At 42.2% G+C, this 21,048-nt stretch overlaps 1 protein-coding gene across 4 annotated transcripts; it reads left to right on the forward strand.

The window, feature by feature from the left end:
• Window positions 1-7,132: 7,132 nt before the first annotated feature.
• MRPS21 (mitochondrial ribosomal protein S21) lies at window positions 7,133-20,191 on the forward strand. 4 transcript variants are annotated; one of them, XM_071207430.1, is made up of 4 exons: window positions 7,133-7,209; window positions 8,000-8,107; window positions 16,802-17,022; window positions 18,721-20,191. In XM_071207430.1, exons 2-3 carry the CDS (start codon window positions 8,025-8,027, stop codon window positions 16,980-16,982), a joined length of 264 nt encoding a protein of 87 aa, XP_071063531.1. In that variant the 5' UTR covers window positions 7,133-7,209; window positions 8,000-8,024; the 3' UTR covers window positions 16,983-17,022; window positions 18,721-20,191. The 4 variants fall into 4 exon arrangements, with proteins under 4 accessions (XP_071063531.1, XP_071063530.1, XP_071063532.1 ...); XM_071207429.1 differs by lacking the exon at window positions 18,721-20,191 and having other exon boundaries at window positions 16,802-17,095; XM_071207431.1 differs by lacking the exon at window positions 18,721-20,191 and having other exon boundaries at window positions 7,179-7,445; window positions 16,802-17,095.
• Window positions 20,192-21,048: the final 857 nt, after the last annotated feature.

Raw genomic sequence — 21,048 nt, forward strand, 5'->3', positions numbered from 1 at the left:
GGAGATGAGGAGCTATTCAGGACCCCTTACCCTTCCAAAGAAATTTGATAATCATGTTTAAAAAAAATTTTTTTTAATGCTGGTGAAATTTTTATCAGGATTGCATTGAATCTGTTTATCAATTTGAGTAGAATTGACATCTTAATGATATGTAGTCTTCCAATCCATGACCATGGAATGTTCGTCCAATATTTAGCCCTTTTTAAAATTTCTTTTAACACTGAGTTGCCATTTTCTGAATACGAGTGCTTTATGTCTTTGGTTAAGTTATTCCTGACTATTTGAGTTTTATCTGTCATATTTTATTTTCACCACTCTTTTGACATTTTTATTTACTTTTATTGATATTATCTTCATTTCTAGACTCTCTTCCAGGCCTCTCTCTCCTGTCTATTCTTTTCAGGCTCTAGTACACCCTTTAGTATTTCCTGAAACTCTGGCCTCTTTGTTCGAAATTCTCTGTTTCTGTTTATCTGTGAATATTTTAATCTTGCCCTCGTTTTTGAAAGACAGTCTTGGTGGATATAAGATTCTTGGCTCAGGAAACAGATGTGGCACAACCAATTGGGCTCCCATCTTCCATAAAGGAGGTCCAGGGTTTGATGCCCAAGGTCTCCTGGTGAGGGCAAGCTGGCCCACGTGGAGTGCCACCCCATGCTGGAATGTGGCCCCACACAGGAGAGCCGCTCTGCGTGGGAATGCCACCTTGCACGGGAAAAAGTTGCCCTGCACAGGAGTGCCAGCCAGCGTGGAGAGCCGGCACAGCAAGATGACTCAACAAAAGACACAGAAGAGAGAAAATAAGAAGACATAGCAGAACAGGGAGCTGAGGTGGCACGAGAGTAATCGCCTCTCTCCCACTCCAGAAGGCCCCAGGATCGGTTCCTGGAGCCACCTACTGAGAATACAAGCAGACACAGAAGAACACACAGCAAATGGACACAGAGAGCAAACAACAGGGAGATGGGGGGTGGAAATACATTTTAAAAAGTAAATCTTAAAAAAAAAAAAGATTCTTGGTTGCACGTTTTTCTCTTGTAGTATCTTAAATATATCAGACCACTGTCTTCTGGCTCCATGGTTTCTGGTGAGAAATCAGCATTTAACCTTATTGGGTATCCCTTATGTGTTATGCATTGCTTTTCTCTTGCTGTTCTCAGAATTCTCTCTCTTTTTTTGGCATTTGACATTCTGATTAGTATGTGTCTCAGAGTTGGTTTATTTGGGTTTCTTTGGATGGGAGTATGCTGTGCTTTTGGGACATGGATATCTATGTCCTTCAATAGGGTTGGGAAATTTTCCACCATTATTTCTTCAAATATTCCTTCTGCCCTTTTTCCTTTCTCTTCCCTTCCGGGACACCCATGACACGTATGTTTGCACACATTTTGCTGTCATTTAGTTCCCTAAGACCTTGTTCAGTTTTTTCCATTCTTTTCTTCATCTGTTCTTTTGCATGTTCACTTTCAGAGGCATTTCTTCTAGCTCACCAATCCTTTCTTCTACTTCCTTAAATCTGCTATTATATGATTCCAATGTTTTTTAATTTTCATTTATTGCACCTTTCATTCCCAGAAGATCTGCTATTTTTCTATGTATGCTTTCAAATTATTCTTTATGCTCATCCAATGTCTTCTTAATATCCTTACTCTCCCTAGCCATCTCATTGAATTTATTAAGGAGATTTGTTTGAACATCTATGATTAGTTGTCTCAACTCCTTTATGTCATCTGGAGGTTTATCTTGTTCCTTTAACTGGGCCATATCTTCCTGTTTCTTGGTGTGGATTATAACTTTTTGTTGGTGTCTTGGCATCTGGATTACTAGAGTATTTATTCTGGGTGCAGTTTTTCTCTTTAGTTTAGGGCTTCCTGCCCTTCCTCCCTTGCTGGCTGTGCAATAGGAGCCAATGATGTAGTTGGTACTAAAAGCTGTGGAGACTCAAGCTGCCATCATTGCCCCAGGGACTGATGAAGCTTCTCCCACCTTTCTCCTTTACCAGGGGTAGGGACAGAGTCACAGCTGTGTGGAATAGTCCAAGTCATGCAGGCCTAGACTGTAGTTGCCCAGAAAGACTGATGAAGCTTCACTCCCCTTTCTCCCCTGCCTGGGGTGGGGTTGGATCTGCAGGCGTGGGGAGCAATCTATGCTGTGCGGGTCCAAGATGCCCACAGTTGCCCCAGTAGACTTCCAGTTTTCAGTCTGTGCCAGGCAAAGGTACCTGCAGTTATCTGGATAGGTTGGTGGAGGGCCTACCAGCCTCCTCCCTCCTAGAGTTGGGGCTGAAGCCTAGCCTAAGGCTGTAAACCAATCTGGGTGAAAGAAACTGGTTTCTAACATCACTGTGATTTTAGGTCAGCCAGGCTTCCCCTCAGGCTGGGGACAGAGTCAAAATGGTGGCCACCGGAGTATTTCTGACTTGGATAGATTCACACCCCAGTTGTTCCTAGCCAGTCAAGTCTATTAATCAGTAGCCAAAATTGGTGGCCAACAGATTTCCCCTGTTTTTGGGAAATGGAGCTTCCAATTCCAGCCACAGAATAGCTCCTGGGGTGGCTTGGGTTGACAGAGTAGGATAATCACTGGCCTCTGTAGCTTGGCCGGTAATTTCCCAGAGAGGCTGGTGGAGGTCCCCGCAGCTTCCTCCCTGCTAGCTAGAGCTGCAAGCTGACCTAGATGGAAAGAAGCTGGTCCCCACCAGCACTGGGATTTTCAGTCTGCCCCACTTCCCCTCGTGTGCCAGGTGCGGAGTTAAGATGGCAGCTCCCAGCCTCTTTCTGACTTGGACAGGCTCAGACTTTAGCTGTTCTCAGGATTATACTTTAGTCTGCTGAATTTACTTACCAGTAGCTGAAGTTGGTGGCCAACCATCTCTTCCTCCATTGAAATGGAGCTTTCAATTCCAGCCGTGGAACAGCTCCTGAGGCAGCTTGTGCCTCCAGTGGAGGATGGGCACCGACCTCCAGGGCATGGAACAATTTACTTTTGAGTCTTTTCTGTAGATGGGCAGACTCCTCCTTCTGGTCCTTCAAGGATGTTGCAGGATGCTCTTCAGTTCTCCTGGAGCCCCCAAGCAGGTGCTTTAGATAGCTCCAGATAGCTCTGGGTGTTTATTAACTGCCCGGTAGAAGGAGCTGACAATAGGAGTGCCTTACTTTGCCGTCATCTTGCTGGATGATTTTTTAAAAATGATTAATTAACTTATTTCTACCCCTGCCCCTCGTTGTTGTTGTGGGTTTTTTTCCCTTACTGTTTGCTCTGTGCTATCTGCTCTCTGTGTCCATATGCTCTGTGTTCTGTGTCTGCTTGTCTTCTCTTTAGGCAGCTTCAGGAACTGATCTTGGGACCTTCTGGAGTGGGAGAGAGGTGGTCAATCTCCTGCACCACCTCAGCTCTCCAGTCTGCTGTGTCTCTTATTGTCTCTCCTCTGTGTCTCTTTCTCTTGCGTAATCTTGCTCCACCAGCTCTCTGTGTGGACCAGCTTTCCGTGTGGGCCAGCATTCTGTGTGGGCCAGCTCTTTGCATGGGCCAGTTTGTTACATGGGCCAACTTGCCTTCATTGGGAGGCCCTGGGAATTGAAACCTGGACCTCCTATATGGTAGACAGTAGCTCAATTGCTTGAGCTACATCCGCTTCCCTGGTTACCAGTTTTGAAGAGAGAGGGATGTCTTAAAATCAGAGCAGGGGCCCCATCAGACGCTGGGCCTCCTTCTTATTCAACAAAATGCAGCTGCTAGATATACTCTGGCCAAACAAAGTTTACCCAGTGCTGACAGGAGGCAAAAAATGAAGTCCATGAATTTATTTACATCCACCCTTTGCCCTATATTCCTCTCTTTCTGACCTGTCCCAGTATCTATCAATATCATATCCTTTTTTACCTTGGGCCTTTGCAGTTTGTCAGATTATTCTGTGATTTCAGTCATTGTTTATTGGATCTTTACCATGTTCCTCACAACTAGTTATACATCTTTTCCCCATTTCTGAAGTCCTTGGCTCTCAGTGAATAATTGCCTCCCTTCATTTTGGAGAGTACAACCTCCTTTCTATGACAAACCTCTCCATTAATGCTTTTCATTCCATTCTCTTTCACCTCTGGAACTTTTGCTGTATCACTTACCGCTCTATCTTGCAACTTTGATTTGTTCCGCTTAGTAATTATTTCTCCGACAAGTGTGAGGTCCCCACATCTTGAAAACATCTCCTCTGGAGCCTTCTTGTCCTTTTTTCCCCTTTTGCCATAATTCTGATAAAGTAGTCCAATCATACTGTGTGAGTCCTTTCCACTCACTCAGTCCTTTACCCCTTGCAACCTAGCTTCCACTGCTATTACTCTACTGCACCTGCCGAAGTCACTAATGATCCCACAGAATCAGCATTTTATAGAGTTGTAGCTTCTACCTAATCAATAACTAAATCCAGGGGTCTCTACAAAGGCTATTTGCTTTGTGCTGTCTGTATCATTTCACATTCCTGATGCTGCCTATTGAAACTCTCTTCCCTTGGATCCCATGACAGCACACTGTCCTGATTCTCTTCTTACACTTGGCCACAACTTCTAGATCTTTTAATGCCTCCACTTCCACTCACCTCAGAGTGTGGGTGTTCCCCTAGGCTCAGTCTTTGGCCTTTACTTTGCACTTAAGGTTTCTTTCATTTAATGGTTTCATCTTCTTTCATGGCTTTAATTATTGTATCAAATTAGAAGATGGCTGAATCTTCATTTCCAGTCCCAACCAACCTTTCCCCTGAAACAGTGTACTAGATATCTAAATTTTTTTCTAAGACGGTTCTATTTACATATTGCTCTCACTTAAAACTTACGGAAAATTTAAGCATTTTAGAGCCAAGAGTACCTGTTGTATCTCATGGTATCTATAAGAAAATTTAGGTGACTTGTCCAAGACAACACAATGTGTGGTATAGAATTCCTGCTTTCCATTCTGGTGTCTTTTCCAGTGCTCACCGAATGTATTGTCTTTTTTTCCAAACATGTCCTGGTCCCTGCTTTTACAGTCCTCACTTTCTGTGAGCGCTATCTATGGTAACATTATTTTCCTAGATAACTGTACTTAAGACTAAGTGACATTCAGCCATCAAATCCTTTAACCTCTCCCCCCTAGCTCCCTTGTCTGTTTGCTTGTTGTTTTTGTTCATTTTTTGTTGTTGTTGTTGGTTTGTTTTTTGCTTGTTGTCTGTTTTTTCTTTAGGAGGCATGGGAAAATGAACCCAGGACCCCCCATGTGGGAGGCAGGTGCCCATTTGCTTGAGACACATCCTTTTCCCTGCCAGTTCTCTTAAATCCATTCCTTCCTTTCCATTCCCCTTGCCACCACTCTGGCCTAGACTTCAACCATAGCAATTGTTTCTCTTACCTTCAGTCCATTTTTGCTGATAACCAGATTAACTTTCCTAGAATGCTCCTTGCATGTCATTCCTTATTCAGATCCTTCAGGGGCTACCAAGTATTTTGAGAAGAAAATTCAAAACCTTTAGTTGAGATTTCTCTTTCTCCCTATGCTCCCCTGCATCACCCCTCTGTTCCTGCCAAACTAGTTTTCTTATTTGTCTCTGAACAGTGCAAGCCTTTTGCCTCTGAGCTTTTGTTCACGTTGTTCACCTTATCTGACTTTCCCTGCTTCTGTTCTCTGACCAAAACCCTACTCTTCTTTCAGGGACTAACTCAAGTTGCATCTCCATTCTTTCTGTTAAAATGATATATAGGTTTAGACCTTTATCCAATGAGATCATGTACATAAAATACCTAGTACAGAGTTTGGTATTTAGTATGCTCTCAAAAATACTATTTTTCGTATCCTTTCTTTTGAACTACAGGGATTTCCATATTTTATTCCATTTAAATACACAAGAAAATTTTGTGGGACTGACCAGGGGAATTATTAGTCCCATTTCACAAATTTCACAGAGGAAATAGTTTAAGTCAGGGGTCAGCAAAACTTTTTGGTAAAGGACCAGATGGTAAATATAAATATTTTAGGCTTTGTAAGCCATACATCTCTGTTGAAACTACCCAGCTCTCCTCTTGTAGGGCAAGATATAATATGCAAATAAATACGTAAAATACAAATAAATGAGTGTGGCTATGTTCCAATAGAGCTTTATTTATGGAAAAATGGGGTAGAGCTGAATTTGGCCTGCAAGCAGTTTTCTGACTCCTTTGTTTAAGTGACTTGTGCAAATACGATCAGTAGCAGAAATGGGATTCCAGATCTCCTAAATTTTAACCCAGTGTCTTTCCACCACATTATGCTGTTGCCCGTGTAATTTATCATATGCAACACTGTTTGACTATTTATCTTTTTTGTCTATGTACTGTCTTCTGGTTGTCCAGGAGGCACTGGAATGGTATCAATAGAATCTGGCACAGGGTAGGCATGCTATAAAAGTTTAATGAAGAGCATAATGTTATAGTCTAGCTCTATTTTGATATCTGGGATCTGACTTATTCTGAATAGGGCTTCACTTTTTGTGTCTGTTCGACGAGGATGCATGTGTGTGTGTGTTTTAGGAAAGGTACTCAAAGAACCTCATTAGGCAAGTACCAGCCTAGGAACCTTTCTTTTTTTGAGACTTTTTCCTACTTCCTAGGAAGGAAATTGAGATAGAAGCAAAAATAATAGATTCTTTGATTCTAAATGCTACAGGTATTTCCATTTCTTTATTTAATGAACCGGCCCAGGCAATGATGTTACAGGAAACTCACGACATGTTCACTTCGTTTCTTTTCCTTAGTTTTTAAGTAGGTGAGGGGTGTGAAAATGTTTTTCGTCCGGAGGGCAGATCTCAAAAAATCTGTGACCTTTCCCGAGAAAACAGGAAGTATGCTCAAGAAGCTTCACCTATTTCTCTCATTTTCCAGAATGGCTTTAAAACCTATTGAGGATTTTAGTAGAATTAAAGGGGTATGGAATGAGACTGACATACTCAGTGGCGGCAGGTAGACGACTCCAGAGAAAGGCGATAAAACCGCCTCAGTGGAATTTAAGTCAAGGACTGGTTTACTTTGTAAAGTGTAGAGTCCGGGCAGGCCCGGGGACGGGGCAGGGAGCAGCTGGTAGGCTGCTTCCGCGGCTTCCACATACTGCTCTCTCCTTTCAGCTTCGGCTTCCCTGCGCGGCGCTGGTGATTACGTATTTCCGCTTCCGGCCGCGAGCCCGCTCTGGGTGGACTGGGGCCTGGGGGCGCGGGTGAGGAGCTTTCGCTCGGGTTTGGGAAAGGAGGGCGAGTGCGTGTGCGGTTTCCCTATTTCTTAAAGACCAAGAAAGAACCCTTCCCCACCTCCCATCGCAAACCCTCCTGGGTTCGTGAGCGAGAATCGGGGAGTGGCCAGCTGCGCGTCTCTGCTGCTCGGGTTCTCCGGTGCCTGGCGACGCAAGTCTCCGTGGTGACACCCTTCTACCATCTCTTTTTCTTTTTCCCAGGGGTAGGATTCGTCCTCTCAAAGAGAACGAGGGATTCTTGATAACCGTTCATATGTATCTTCTAGGACAGGGGTTCTTAACCCGGGGTCCACGGATTTCAGGGGGTCCATGAGCTTGAAATGAAAAAATATCAACTTATTGTCTTTATTTTTCTGTGACCTGAAATCTAGCGTCCCCTTCACTTATGAATGCAATAAACTACAGTGGTACTCATTTAAATATCACATTACAGTTGCATATTTCGAAAAATTGCTTGTGCTCCTCCATACTTAGAAATTACGGATAGTTGTTAGACCCTATGCTAGTTTTGCGTCCTAAAACTATATGCTGCTACACCCTGAGAAGCGGTCGGTAGTTTTCACCTGACTGGCAAAGGGATCCGTGAAACAAAGGTTAAGAACCACTGTTTTAGGATGTGAGGACGTCATGTGATCTGCCTTGAACGTCCGGGAGCACAGTTACCAGACCCTGAATGAGTAGCATGGTGGAGTCTGTCCTCTGTCGTTGTATTTCTATTTTTTACCTAGTCTGTATACTTTACTTACCCATCCTGCAGAGTGAAGACACTTAAATAGAAGGTCATGGCAAGACATCTGAAGTTTGTTGCCAGGACTGTGATGGTACAGGAAGGGAATGTGGAAGGTGCATACAGAACCCTAAACAGGTAACTATTAAGGGATCACAATCATGCCTAGACCAATTCGCTAGAAAGTTGGGTGATTATTCTTTCCTTCCTCTGTCATATATTCTTCTCATCATTGCTAACGCTGGATATTCAGTTTGTTGACTCTGTCCCTATCCCCTACTCAGTTTATTATCTAAAAAAAGGAAGTTCTTCTCAAAACCTTTGTATGAAGCTTATTCAACAGGTGATCATCCTAAAGAGTCAGCTCAAAGGGAAGATCAAGGTATGAAGTTGCTAGAGAATATAAACGAAGAAACAGTAATAAATATATAATAAATAGAATGCTAAAGGAGGGATTGATGTGAGACAAAGCTAATGGAAAAGCTAAATTCATATTGGGATCTTGGAGAAGCAAGCAAGAGATGGGAAGGCATTGCAAGTTTCAAGGAGGGTTACAAAAAGCAAAAATATGTAGATGGAAATGAACTGGCTGGAGTGGAGGAATTATCTTGAAAGATTTTTAATATTAGGGTAAGAGCTATAGAATGGCCCTACTAAAGAATGACTAGCTTCTATTATCACCAGTTGTAAAGTTTTTGACTTTCTGGCATGGTTCATTCATCATTTTCTCAGTATGAAGCAGGATTCAGTGCAACAAATGCTTGAGTTGAATTATCAAAGAATTGTATGACAGTGATCATAAAAGTTTGTTTGAGCTGGCTCTTTGCCTTAAGGATGGCAAGGTGGTAGCTTTATTTCATAGGTAAGGAAACCTTAGGAAGAGTAAATTATTTTTTTTTTTGGGTCACACAATTATTGAATGGTTGGTAGGAGCAGAAAACACAGATCTGCTTTTTAGTGTAGTGTTCTTTGCTCTACTTTATTCTATATTATTTAGTCTAAGTCATTCTCTGGAAGAGGTGAGACCTATGGTGGTCATTTGCCTGTTAAGAATACTTATTGGATTGGGTTTAAATATTGGTGAGGTTTCTTGGGTACTCAGAGGGCACTTAGTTTTTTTAGCAAAGTAAAGGATTCTAGGTATGAAGGGCTGGATGGCAGAAGACCACAGTAAATGAAAGCAAAGTTGCTTTCAGAAGCTTTGTAACTGTGAAACACTTGCAGGCTAGGGATGGTTTGAATGTCTTTTATTTGTATTTATTTATTTAATCCCCCCCCCCCCCCCCGCCCCACATTGTTTGCTGTCTGTGTCCATTTTGCTGTGTGTTCTTCTATGTCCACTTGCGTTATCTGGCAGCACTGGGAAACTGCGTCATCTTGCTGCATCAGCTCTCTGTGTGTGCAGCACCACTCCTGGGCTGGCTGCACTTTTTTCACACAGGGCAGCTCTTCTTGCGCATGGGGCACTCCTACATGGGGATGCCCCTGCGTGGCACAGCACTCCTTGCATGCCACAGCACTGTGCATGGGCCAGCTTACCACATGGGTCAGGAGGCCCTGGGGATTGAACCCTGAACCCTCCATATGGTAGATGGATGCTCTATCAGTTGAGCCATGTCCGCTTCCTGTATGTCTTTTAAAGGGAACTGGTCTTGGGTAAGCCTCTTCATCTCATTCTCTGTCTGTGCATGCCAATCACATCTTTGGGTAGGACCTATTTCCTCTGCAATTTTGCATTGAGAATTCAGATATTCTAAGTGCTCTGTTTCATTTCTTTCCCTTCACTGTTCACTCCCCAACTCTCCTATTTCATACCTTCTACTGGCATGTAAATGAGGGAAATAAGATGCCTAATTACCTTTCTCTGCCCCTCTATCAGAAGCACAAAATGAATGCTTAATGGGTGACATGTAGACTGTAGTGAATTAGCTAGTGAGATAAAATGCTCAATTTGAGAAAGGAATGTCTTGCATATAATTTCACCCTTTTTCTCTATGGTTTATTTCTGTGGCTTTAGATGGGTCCTCTGGCCCATTTGGTTGAAATTTTCATTTTATTGAAGGGCATCAAAGGGCAGCTGTTACTTGATGGGAAAATAAATTTCCAAAGGCTGAACTTCAGCTCACCTCACTCCCTTCTCCTTCCTAAAGTACAAATAACACAAGCAAGAATTTGCATTTAGGTAATTGGCTACTTTGACAAAGGACCAAAAAAAAAAAAAAAACCCACCTTGTGGTGTAACAATGTCAAACCATTTCTTATAGCCATATTAAGAAAGTAGCCACAGCTTTACTACTCTTTATTAAAGCCACAGACTATAGTTTAAGTGGTTAAAAGCACAGCCTGACACAGACATCCAATATCTTTTTTTTGTTTAATCAACATTAGGTTTTTGCTTTTCCTATTTTTACTTCATTATTTTTATTTTATCTAAAATCATTCTTTTTTTTTAAAAAAAAAGATTTATTTATTTATTTAATTTCCCCCCCTACCCCAGTTGTCTGTTCTCGGTGTCTATTTGCTGCATCTTGTTTCTTTGTCCGCCTCTGTTGTCGTCAGCGGCACGGGAAGTGTGGACGGCGCCATTCCTGGGCAGGCTGCACTTTCTTTTCACGCTGGGTGGCTCTCCTCACGGGCGCACTCCTTGCGCGTGGGGCTCCCCTCCGCCTGCGTGGCAATGCACTCCTTGCGCGCATCAGCACTGCGCATGGGCCAGCTCCACATGGGTCAAGGAGGCCCCCGGGTTTGAACCGCGGACCTCCCATGTGGTAGACAGACGCCCTAACCACTGGGCCAAGTCCGTTTCCCTCTAAAATCATTCTTGATCCTAGTTGGGAGTGGGTGGTAGGTGAGGGAAGAGAAAGGACATAGCAGAAGGCAAGGACTTTAGAGCCTGTAAGTGTGAGCAGGCTGATTCTGGAGTGTCACAGTCTTCCTGCGTCCCTGCACATTATTCCCAGTATTTTCTGATGTTGAACTTTACTTTTTTTTTCCTCTGCTTTTTCCTAATGTCCTCTCTCTGGTCACCTTTTTCTGTATATCTCTCTCACATTCCAAACTTCTTATCTCTCTCAGCTTTCTGATAGTTGGTAGTTTAAAAATAAATTGCTTGTTCCATTGTCTACATCAGTAGGTAGGAGGGCAAATGAGGGGAGAGGGAGGGATTAAAACTTTAGCACATTTGGAGTGGATCACAGAGGTAGTGTTAACAAAGAAACTAGCCCACCTGTCTGCCCAGTGAAACCACCACAAAATGCCTGTCGTATATATATGGGGCTTGGTACCCTAGGATGAAGAGGTTGATAGTGGGCATTGCTAGGAAGCCCTGCATGATTGGCCCCCAAGCAAGAAAAAGCAGGCATGCTGGCAACATGCCTGGTTGACTCTAATGGTGGGTGAGCTTCTGGGCCCATTGAGTCCTGCATACACATTGGTCTTAATGCAGGCTGGCTACGATGACGTGTGAGTCTGCCACTCCAACCACGGCCCCTCTCTTCCCCCAGGCAGCTAGTCTTCTTTTACATAATCTATTAAATTTCATTAAAACTAGCAGCTCATTTGTCCTTCAGTGTTAGGTTGCCAGGCACCTGATCTCCAGGCTGCTTTGTTTATCCTAAAACTCTTGGTCTGCTGGTCCTTGAACTATCTTTGGAAGTAGAAGCATCATTAGTAACACGCTCCCTGTTTACTTTGTGAGTTCTGCAAAACTGTTTCCTGCCTGCTTTGTTTTTTATTAAAGATGATGTTGAGTAGATGCCTCTACTGCAGGGATTCTAGAGCATTTGAGGGTAATCTGTGCTTTTTTAGGATGACTAGAAGGTATATCTTATATATATTTGGTCTATGTTTTGGAAGTAGAACTATCCAGGTAACAACATATACCAACCTCATCATTATTTTGGGGACCACTGATCTTTCCTCCTCCACCTTTTATTTCCTTTGTTATTTTTCTTCTTGTCTTGCCTCCTTGCTTGATAACATAGACATTTACCTGGCCAGATGATCACCTCTGGTGAAAAACTCTTTTAAAACTCCAGTAGGATACCTGACTAGATATCTAAACTCTCTCCTCCTTCTGCAATTTTATTTCATCCTACTTTTAAACTGTCTTTGTCATTCCAAAAGCATCCTCTTCTGAATGATGTCATATCCAAGGTCTCTGTCCTTTTTATAGTCTCTCCTCAAATACAGTCTCCTTGTCCTTTTCATATTATATATCTAATCTTAGCACCTTTTTCTTTCAGGGGCTTTTTTTCCCCCTGTATTTGACTAGTCCAAATTCTTGTAGGCCTGGGGTTCTTTATTAAACAGCAATAAATAGGTCTGGCAGAAATACATGTGTAGATGTTTGGATCATTCCTTTCCCTTGGTGTGTTATGTCTTCTTGGTTTCTATCTCCTCTTTACTCTAACAGAGGAACCTAGCCCAACTCTTTCCACCTTCATTGTCTCCTTTGCCCATGAGCAAGGCTAGAATTTGTTTTGTTTTCTGAACCTTGGTGGTTTTTGTTTGAGAAGTAGAATACTGTTGTATAGCACTGAACTAAGGACCTGAATTCTACTTCTAGCCCCATCCTGCAATCTTGGGCAAGTCAACCCCACTGAGCGTCAACGTCCTAATCTGTAAAAAGATGACATCACTTTCCTAGCTGATTTCATAAGATTGTAATTAGGGTCATGGATGTAAAAGTTATACTAGTGAGACTTTCTATGCTAATATCCCGAAGAACTGTATATATCAGTAAGTCACTTAATCTGTGAATATTTGTCAGTCACTTAGAGGATTCAATTTTGTCATATATTTACTGATAATCCATTCTTTGCTAAGCATTATGTTAGATGCAAAAATGAATAAATAATTTGATTTCTAATCCTAGAAAACGCACAATTTAGAAAGGGAGATAAAAAACAATTACATGTGGTTACATATAATACTGCTTTATCAGTGCTATAAAAGAGGTATGAGTGATGATGTGTTAGGGCAGTGGTTCTTTACCAGTAGCAGCAGTATCCCTTGGGAACTTGTCAGAAATGCAAATTCTTGGTCCCCACCCCATACCTACTGAAAAAGAAACTGGGGGTGGCACAGCGGTCTGTTTTTTCAAATTTTCAGATGACTCTTGCATATTAAGGTTTGGGAACAGTAGAGCTGGTGTAGCTCAGTGGTTGAGTGCAACTATGAGGTCCCGGGTTCATTCCCCAGTACCTCAAGGTTTGAGAACAGAGGGAAGGAATGATTGATTTTACCTGGACCAGTTCACTGATGTGGTAGCAATTAATTTGGGCCTTTGAACAATAAATAGGATTTCATAAAACAGGAAAGGAAAGGAATTATGCTCCAAGTAAAGGGAACATTGGGGACAAAGTTTAAAAAATAGATGTGGTATGTTTGGGGAACTGTAAGTGGTGCATGTGACTAGGGCATAGGATTATGGGGCAAGTTATTAAAGATAAACTAGAAAGGTAGGGTGAAGCTCAATTGTTTAGGGCCTTAAGCTTAGACCAGTAGTTTCCAAGCTTTTCTGCATTTTCTGACAAAACAATAATAACAATAATAAAAAAAAAAGATGCTCAAGTCCTCCCCTTTCCCACATTGTGATTTAATTGGTCTGGGGTGTGGGCTGGGTTTTTTTTTTTCCTTTTTTTTTTCAGGTGGTAGCGGGAATTGAAACCCAGGACCTTATACATGGGAAGAAGGTGCTCAATCACTGAGCTACATCTGCTTCCCAATGAGAGTTGGTGTTTTTGTTTGTTTGTTTGTTTTGTTTTTAGGAAGTACTGGGGGATTGAACTTGGGACCTTGTACATGGGAAGCAGGTACTCAACCACTTGAGCTATACCTGCTCCCTCAGGCTGGGTTTTTTTAAAAAACTTAATCCATTCCTGCGTGTGAACCCATTGGAAGTAGGGCTTCCCCCGCCCCGCATCACTCCCTTGTCTGTTTGCTTGTTGTTTGTGCTTTTACCACATATTTATCCATTCTCAGTTGATGGACACTTGGGTTGCTTCCATCTTTTGGCAATTGTGAGTACTGCCACATTGGTTTGTTGTTTTTTTTAAATTCCCCACCCCCACCCCCTTGCTTTCACTTGCTATGTGCTGTCTGCTCATCTTCTCTTTAGGAGGCATTGGGAACTGAACCTGGGACCTCCCATGTGGGAGAGAGGCACTTAATTAATCACTTGAACCACCTCAGCTCCCTGTTGTGTCTCTCATTGTCTCTCCTCCCCATGTTTCCTTGTTGTGTCATCTTGTTGCATCAGCTCACTGTGCCTGTTGTGCCAGGTCACTGTCTCACTCATCTTCTCCAGGAGATACCGGGAACTGAACCTGGGACCTCCTGTGTGGTAGGCAGGAGCCCAAACGCTTAAGCCACTTCTGCTTCCCTGAGTCAATTCTTAACAATGGCTATATATTAGAATAACCTGGGGAGCTTTTAAAAAGTTCCTAGTGGGAAGCCGATGTGACTCAAGCAAATGGGCTCCTGTCTGCCATACGGGAGGCCCTTGGTTAGATTCCTGAGGCCTCCTGGTGAAGGCAAGCTGGCCTGCGCCAATGTAGAGAGCTGAGAGCAGACAGAAAGAGCGAAAAATGACAAGGGGTGGAGGGGAATAATTAAATATTGTAATAAGTCTTAAAAAAAAAATTCCTAGTGGCCCCACTCCAGACCAATTAAATAAACATATCTCAGGGGATTTGAAAAACTCTCTAGGAGATGATTTCATTGTTCATCAGGGTTAAGACCCACTGGAAAAGACCCTGAGAGGAGGAGATTTACATATTGGCAGAACCTCAAGGGATACCAATTTTAAGGGTAAACTGGGGAAGGAGACCCTGCATGGGCCTGTATATTGAGTCTTTTGGTCTTTGGTGCCCCGTTTTTCTATTCTAAGAGTAATGCATCCACCATAACTTCTGGACATGACTATATTTCCAACAGAACTTGCATTAATCTACTTCTGCTTCTGGGAGTTTGTAGCAATTCCCTTGTTGCCTCATCTCCCTGCATTAAAACCTAGACAAACTGATCTATACAAACATGATTCTCTACTAGCCTACAAATCATTCTTGATATTAAACAGCAGGAGCCTGAGGAAGGATACCATAGAACATCAGTTCCCATGTGTATTCACATTTGTAATTTACCCAAAGCTCAATTCTTTTCAATTTGTGCTCAATCTATTGTTGTGTTGGGCTTTGTGGTATAACATAGCAGCAATAAATAGGGTTTCCCACTGGGTAGAAATACCTGGTGGTTTCTCTTATTTTTATTTCCTTCCACTTCTATTACCCTTCTTCCATTTATAATAGTCGTGCTTCACCTCCTTACTCTGGTTTTATTTGTGACTTACTTTTTGCATAAAAGACAGGGTAAGCAGGAATTAGGCCATGTAAACAATTCCAGGAATGGAAGGCCTTCTCAAGCGTTAAGAGAGAGAACCAAATCCATGGAGTCAGAACTCTCAGGATCCTAGGGATTAGAATAAGATCCAGTGTCTTCTTAGCTTAGTGAGAACAAAGAGGTGAGTTTGGGATAGGGATGTTATAAATTCAAGAAGAAAGGCTGCATTGCAAGGAATTGGGTAGGCAGGAAAGGAACAGATTGAGCTCAGTTTTATAGACGCTTACAAAAGTAGGGTTTATGAAATATGGTTTTTCTCTTCAGGAAGTTTTAAGTCTAATGAGGGAGACATTTGTATAAGTAACAGACTGGCAGAATGAAATTAACTGCTGAATAGGCTTCCATAAAATAAATTATTTTCTCTGATTAAGAGAATGGAAAGCTCTGTGGAGAGGTGGCATTAGTCCTTGGTATCAAAAAGATGAAAAGAACTTCAATCATAATGTTGGCAGCTGGTTTAGGGAATGGGGAGTGGATTCTCGTTTGAGGAAACAGCATGAGTAAAGACTTGGTATTGAATTATGTTCAAGGGAGGAGCCAGCAAAGTAGTGTGGGTGGGGCATGTAGTACTTGGGAAGATGATGGGTGAGGCTGGATTTTAATGCTTCCTTTTGTATCACTGGTGTGATAGGGGCTATTGCGTTCCCTGTATTTAGATTTTAATTTAGGCCCAGAGATTACTCAGACCTACAGACTTCAACTATGGCAGGGAATAAATGTAGTAGGAATAGAACTGTACTCCCTGCTAAGTGTTAAATAGGAATCACCCAGTGATTTTTTTTCTCCAAATACAAATAACTAACTATCACTCCCTTTGGTTTTTTTTGTTTGTTTGTTTCTGTTTGTTGGTTTGTCTGTTTGAGGTACTGAGGCCAGGGATGGAACCTTGGACGTCTTATGTGGGAAGTCGGCTTTCAACCACTGAGCCACATTGGCTGCCCTGAGTTGTTTTTGTTTATTTGTTTGCTTGGGTTTTTTTTGTTTTGTTTTGTTTTTACAAGGCACTGGGGAACAAACCTGGGACCTCTCATGTGGGAAGCAGGCGCTCAACCACTTGAGCCACATCTTTTCCCCTCTCAATCCCTTTGAAGCTTCTGAAATAACCCCTTGGTTGAGAATCACTACCATAGAGAGCCACTTTTTTCATGGGACTGTGTCATAACCCTCAGGTGTGTTATGATAGAAAAAAGGTTGATGCCATGACCCTGACTGTAAACTGCCCCAAAACAAGGACTACGTAAATTTTTTTAAAAATTTCCCTACAAATTCCTATGGGAGCGCTCTGAGTAGGTGGCTAAGCCACCATTTCTGGCCATACAATTTTTGGTCAATTGACCAATTGTTTGGTCAGTTGACTTCTGACCATCTGTGAGACTGGAGAAGAAGAATAATGAGCCCTAGCTTCTGACCTCATTGCCTGCCTTTATACAGAATCCTTACCATGGATGGGCTCATTGAGGATATTAAGCGACGGCGGTACTACGAGAAGCCATGCCGCCGGCGACAGCGGGAAAGCTATGAAACCTGTCGGCGGATCTACAACATGGAAATGGCTCGGAAGATCAACTTCTTGATGCGAAAGAATCGGGCGGATCCGTGGCAGGGTTGCTGAGGCCTTTGGATAGGAGGCCTAGTATGAAAATCCTCATACAGTTCGTGTTTCCACCTTTTTTTTTCCAGCCCATTTTCTCTTACCTTTCTCTACAATAAATTCAATCAAGAATATGCAAGAAGGCCTGTATATATAGAGGCAATCCCACTGGCAGGAGTGGACCTTCTCTGTTATTAAATGAAAGAGAAACTGACTCAAAAAGTAGCCTAAGAGAGGCGAGGAAATTTCTAAAATGTAGTAAAAATATCTCCCATTTCCTATTATTATGAACCCTAAAACAAGATCTTATTAATGGAAAAAGCATTGTTACTGTTTACTGAACTATCTTCCACTTGCTAAGTAAAGAGAAGGCAGGGAAGCATGTATGTGCTTGGAATACATTTTGCTTCTGGAGCATCCGTCAATCTAACTAGAGTAGTGGAATCCTTGCCCAGAGGATTCCTTAAGACAAATCTAACCTAATAAGTACTCCTGCTTTCTGTTTTCAACTCTCTAGTTTTCCTATTATTTAGAAGCTAGGGAAGGGATGGTGGAGAAGACATAAAGCAGTAGATAGGCGGTAGGAAAGAGGAAATGGGAGTTTGAAGAGAAAGAAAGGCACAGAGTCCGCAATGTTGTATACAGTGGATCTCAAAGTGTGGTCCTTAGTTCAACAGCATCAGCTTTACTGAGGAATTTGTTTGAAATGCAAATTCTGGGACCCAACTCTAGACCTTCTGAATTTGAGAGGGCCCAGCAGGCTAAACAAGCCCTGCAGGTGATTTCTGATGCATGCTAAAGTTTGAGAATCATTGCCAGGTGGAAGTGTTCCCTCTCCTCCCTTTGCCGCCTCTCAGCAGGTACTTCTCCCATCAGGCACTGCTGGGTATGTGTCTCTGACAGCTAGGGGTGACTGACCACTGTGGGAAGACCAGCTGCTCTGCTTCCTCTCTGGCTGTTTGTTTCCTCTGGCCTTGGTCCCCTGACAGCCATGCTGCTAGTGTAAGGGAAGTGGCGCCAACCCCTGCAGGGAGGTGGAGGCGGCTAACCCACCCCTCCTCACCCAGGCTGCAGCCCTCTCAGCAGGGTATTATAAAAGGAAATAAACAGAGAGCAGACTGCCAAGCCTCTTTCCTTTCTAGATTGCTAGTGTTTGAACATTGCCCTCTTGTGGTAAAGGAGAGTGGCTTAAGTTTTCCTTTGGCCTTAATTCTACCTTCAATATCTTTTCTCCCTTTCACGGTTACCATACTTGTTGATTGATTAAGCAAGGCCTGCTTAATTAGATATGGTGGAACCAAGTGTCCTTGCCTCTCAAGACATGCTCATCGTGAGGCCCAGGTGAATAAAGCATACTATTAGGCACTGCTTAGATAAAGCTTAAGAATGAAGGATCTGGTCCTTGCCCTCTGAAAATTTACATTGAGGTTGAAGAAATTCTATATACAGGCTGTCTTCACCTTTGTTCCTTTGGTATAACCTGTACTTAAGTTTATGCATTGATACTTCTAAGTCACTTTTCAACATCTGAATTTGATCTTTAGTATATCACTTTTGAATGATTTTGAGCCATGGCCTGGTGTCCTACCAATTGCTTTTGCTGAAGTATAAAGGCCTGGCCTCTGCCAAAGTGGTAGGGCATGTTTATGATAGCAGAACCAGATTTGTACTTGGCACTGTGGTCTCTGGGCCTGAAGGTGCTTTTGAGCTCTCAAAAATACTGAGGATTGACTAAGAGCTGTTTATTTGTCTGTGATAGGTATCCTGATTTCCAGTCCTGACCATTGTCCATGCACTTAGCCAGTTGAGAGATCTCATGTGTAAAAGGAAGTTGCTGGCTGAAGTCCTCATCTACTTGTTCTGTGATGGAGGAAGAAACACTTCTCTTCCACTCCCTGCTCTGGGAAGCCAGAAGATAACCTGCATGGTGTTAATGCATAGGAATTTCTTTATTCCTTTACCCCTGCAGTGGGTTCAAGGGATGGCTGGTTTGGTGTTAACCCAATTACTGGGTGATTGATGCAGTACCTCCCATCCTGATCCTGGGCGCTTCTCAGATCTCTGCTGACCACTGGATTGCCCCTGGCAGGCCTGCTACCTTCGTAATTTAGGAGTTTTATAATGCTTTGGAAATAGGTACATCTTTAAAATTGGGACTATTTTGAGTAACTTTCACATTCTACTTTCAAGTTTTCAAAATGCACTAGGTAAGAAATAAGAATTTGCCTACATGTTAACTGAAAATTCTAAGGAATAATAATTCACTATGTATACTAACAAGAAAAGTAACAGAGTGATATGTTAAATGTAAGTAATTGAAGGGAAAGAAAAATGTTGGAGCTTCTGCTATGTGCCTACTAGCTTACATAATCTTTTACTTAGTCAAAAATATCTGGATACAGTAGTGATCTTGGCGAGTTAGTTACCTTGTTTTCCCTGTAAAATAGAGATAATGGTATCTACAGGTTTGGGATGAGGCTTAAATAAGATAATGTATGTCCAGTACTTAGCACATAATAAGAATTCAATAAATGTTAGCAATTAATCTTAGTTATGCCATCCAGAAAGCTGATCTTTAGTTCTTCCTCTTCACTCAACCATCCCCAGCATCCATTTAATTACAGTCCTTTCTGGTCTATGCCCAAACCTGGTCCTAGCTACCACCCTAACTGTTCTGTATATAAGTAGCCATTTGATCCATTTCCCTGCTTCAGTGTTGCCTGGCTCCAGCCCCTTCACACTTTGACCAGAATGATTGTTCAAAAGTGTAACACTGCTCTTTTCACTTTCTTGCTTAAGCTGGTAATTGGTTCCCCATTGCTTTTAAGATAAAATCCAAGGGAGATTTAGCCATTTAGCCCTTGATGATTGAACCCTGCTTTTCTTTCCTGCCATTTGTCCATTCAGATACACTTCAGGATCACAGCACATACTGTTTTCTCCTCCTCTGTACAAGAGCTTTCAGATTGGATGTTCTCTGAGATGCCTTCCCTGATCCCTTTATCAGGTTCCTTTCTTGTACTCTCTTTTTTGTATCTTGATAAGTTTACTTCTAGAATAGTTTATTTCTATAATCATGCTATATTGTGCTTTATTGGTTGTTTTTCTCCTTCCATTCACTTTAACTTCCCCAAAAGCTGCATCTTTGTCTTTTTTACCTCTATATTTCCATTACTTAGTATAATGCCCAGCATTTAGATGCTCAATAAATACTTCTTGAAGGAATATAATAGCAATGATTTATTGAATCTTACTATGTGATATTTAATCCTCACAATAGTCTTTTGAAGTAAAGGTTATTCTCATTTTATAGTTGAGGAAACAGTCTCATAATAAACAATTACCCCAAGGATTCACAGCTAGTAATTGGAAGACTAAGGGTTTAAACCCATCAGGTTCCAAAAAAGTGTAAAAACAATCTGTTCCTACAAAACATTTCCCTTCAATACCAAGGGGAATTGAACCCAGACTATTAAAAGCCATGAAACAAAATTAAAGACTTACAACAATCCTGCCAAGTTGGAACTTGGGCTTTATTCCATTATTCCGAACATGTCAGGGAAGGTAGGTTTTGACATGTATTTCTCCAACTTTTTAAAACAAGTCTTTGATACAGAAATCTCATGCTCCCTGGGAAATTGTAGTAACCTTCCCAGGGAATAACTGCGTTTTCTGGTGAACCTGCTATCCCAAGAAGACCATGGGATTTTAGTTTTTATAACTTGAAAATAACTGATTTTTTTTTTCATTTCTCATATGAGATTGTGTCATAATACTGAACATAATAATTTCAAAACTGGGAAGCAGACTTGGCCCAATGAATAGGGTGTCTGTCTACCACATGGGAGGTCCATGGTTCAAACCCCGGGCCTCCTTAACCCCTCTGGAGCTGGCCCATGTGCAGTGCTGATGTGTGCAAGGAGTGCCCTGCCACACAGGGGTGTCCCCCACATAGGGGAGCCCCATGTGCAAGGAGTGCGCCCTGTAAGGACAGCCGCCCAGCATGAAAGAAAGTGCAGCCTGCCTAAGAATGGTGCCGCACACACAGAGAGCTGACAACAAGATGACGTAACAAAAAAGAAACAGA

This window comes from Dasypus novemcinctus, chromosome 13, assembly GCF_030445035.2.
Source record: "Dasypus novemcinctus isolate mDasNov1 chromosome 13, mDasNov1.1.hap2, whole genome shotgun sequence".
In the NCBI taxonomy this organism is placed as follows: Eukaryota; Metazoa; Chordata; class Mammalia; order Cingulata; family Dasypodidae; genus Dasypus; species Dasypus novemcinctus.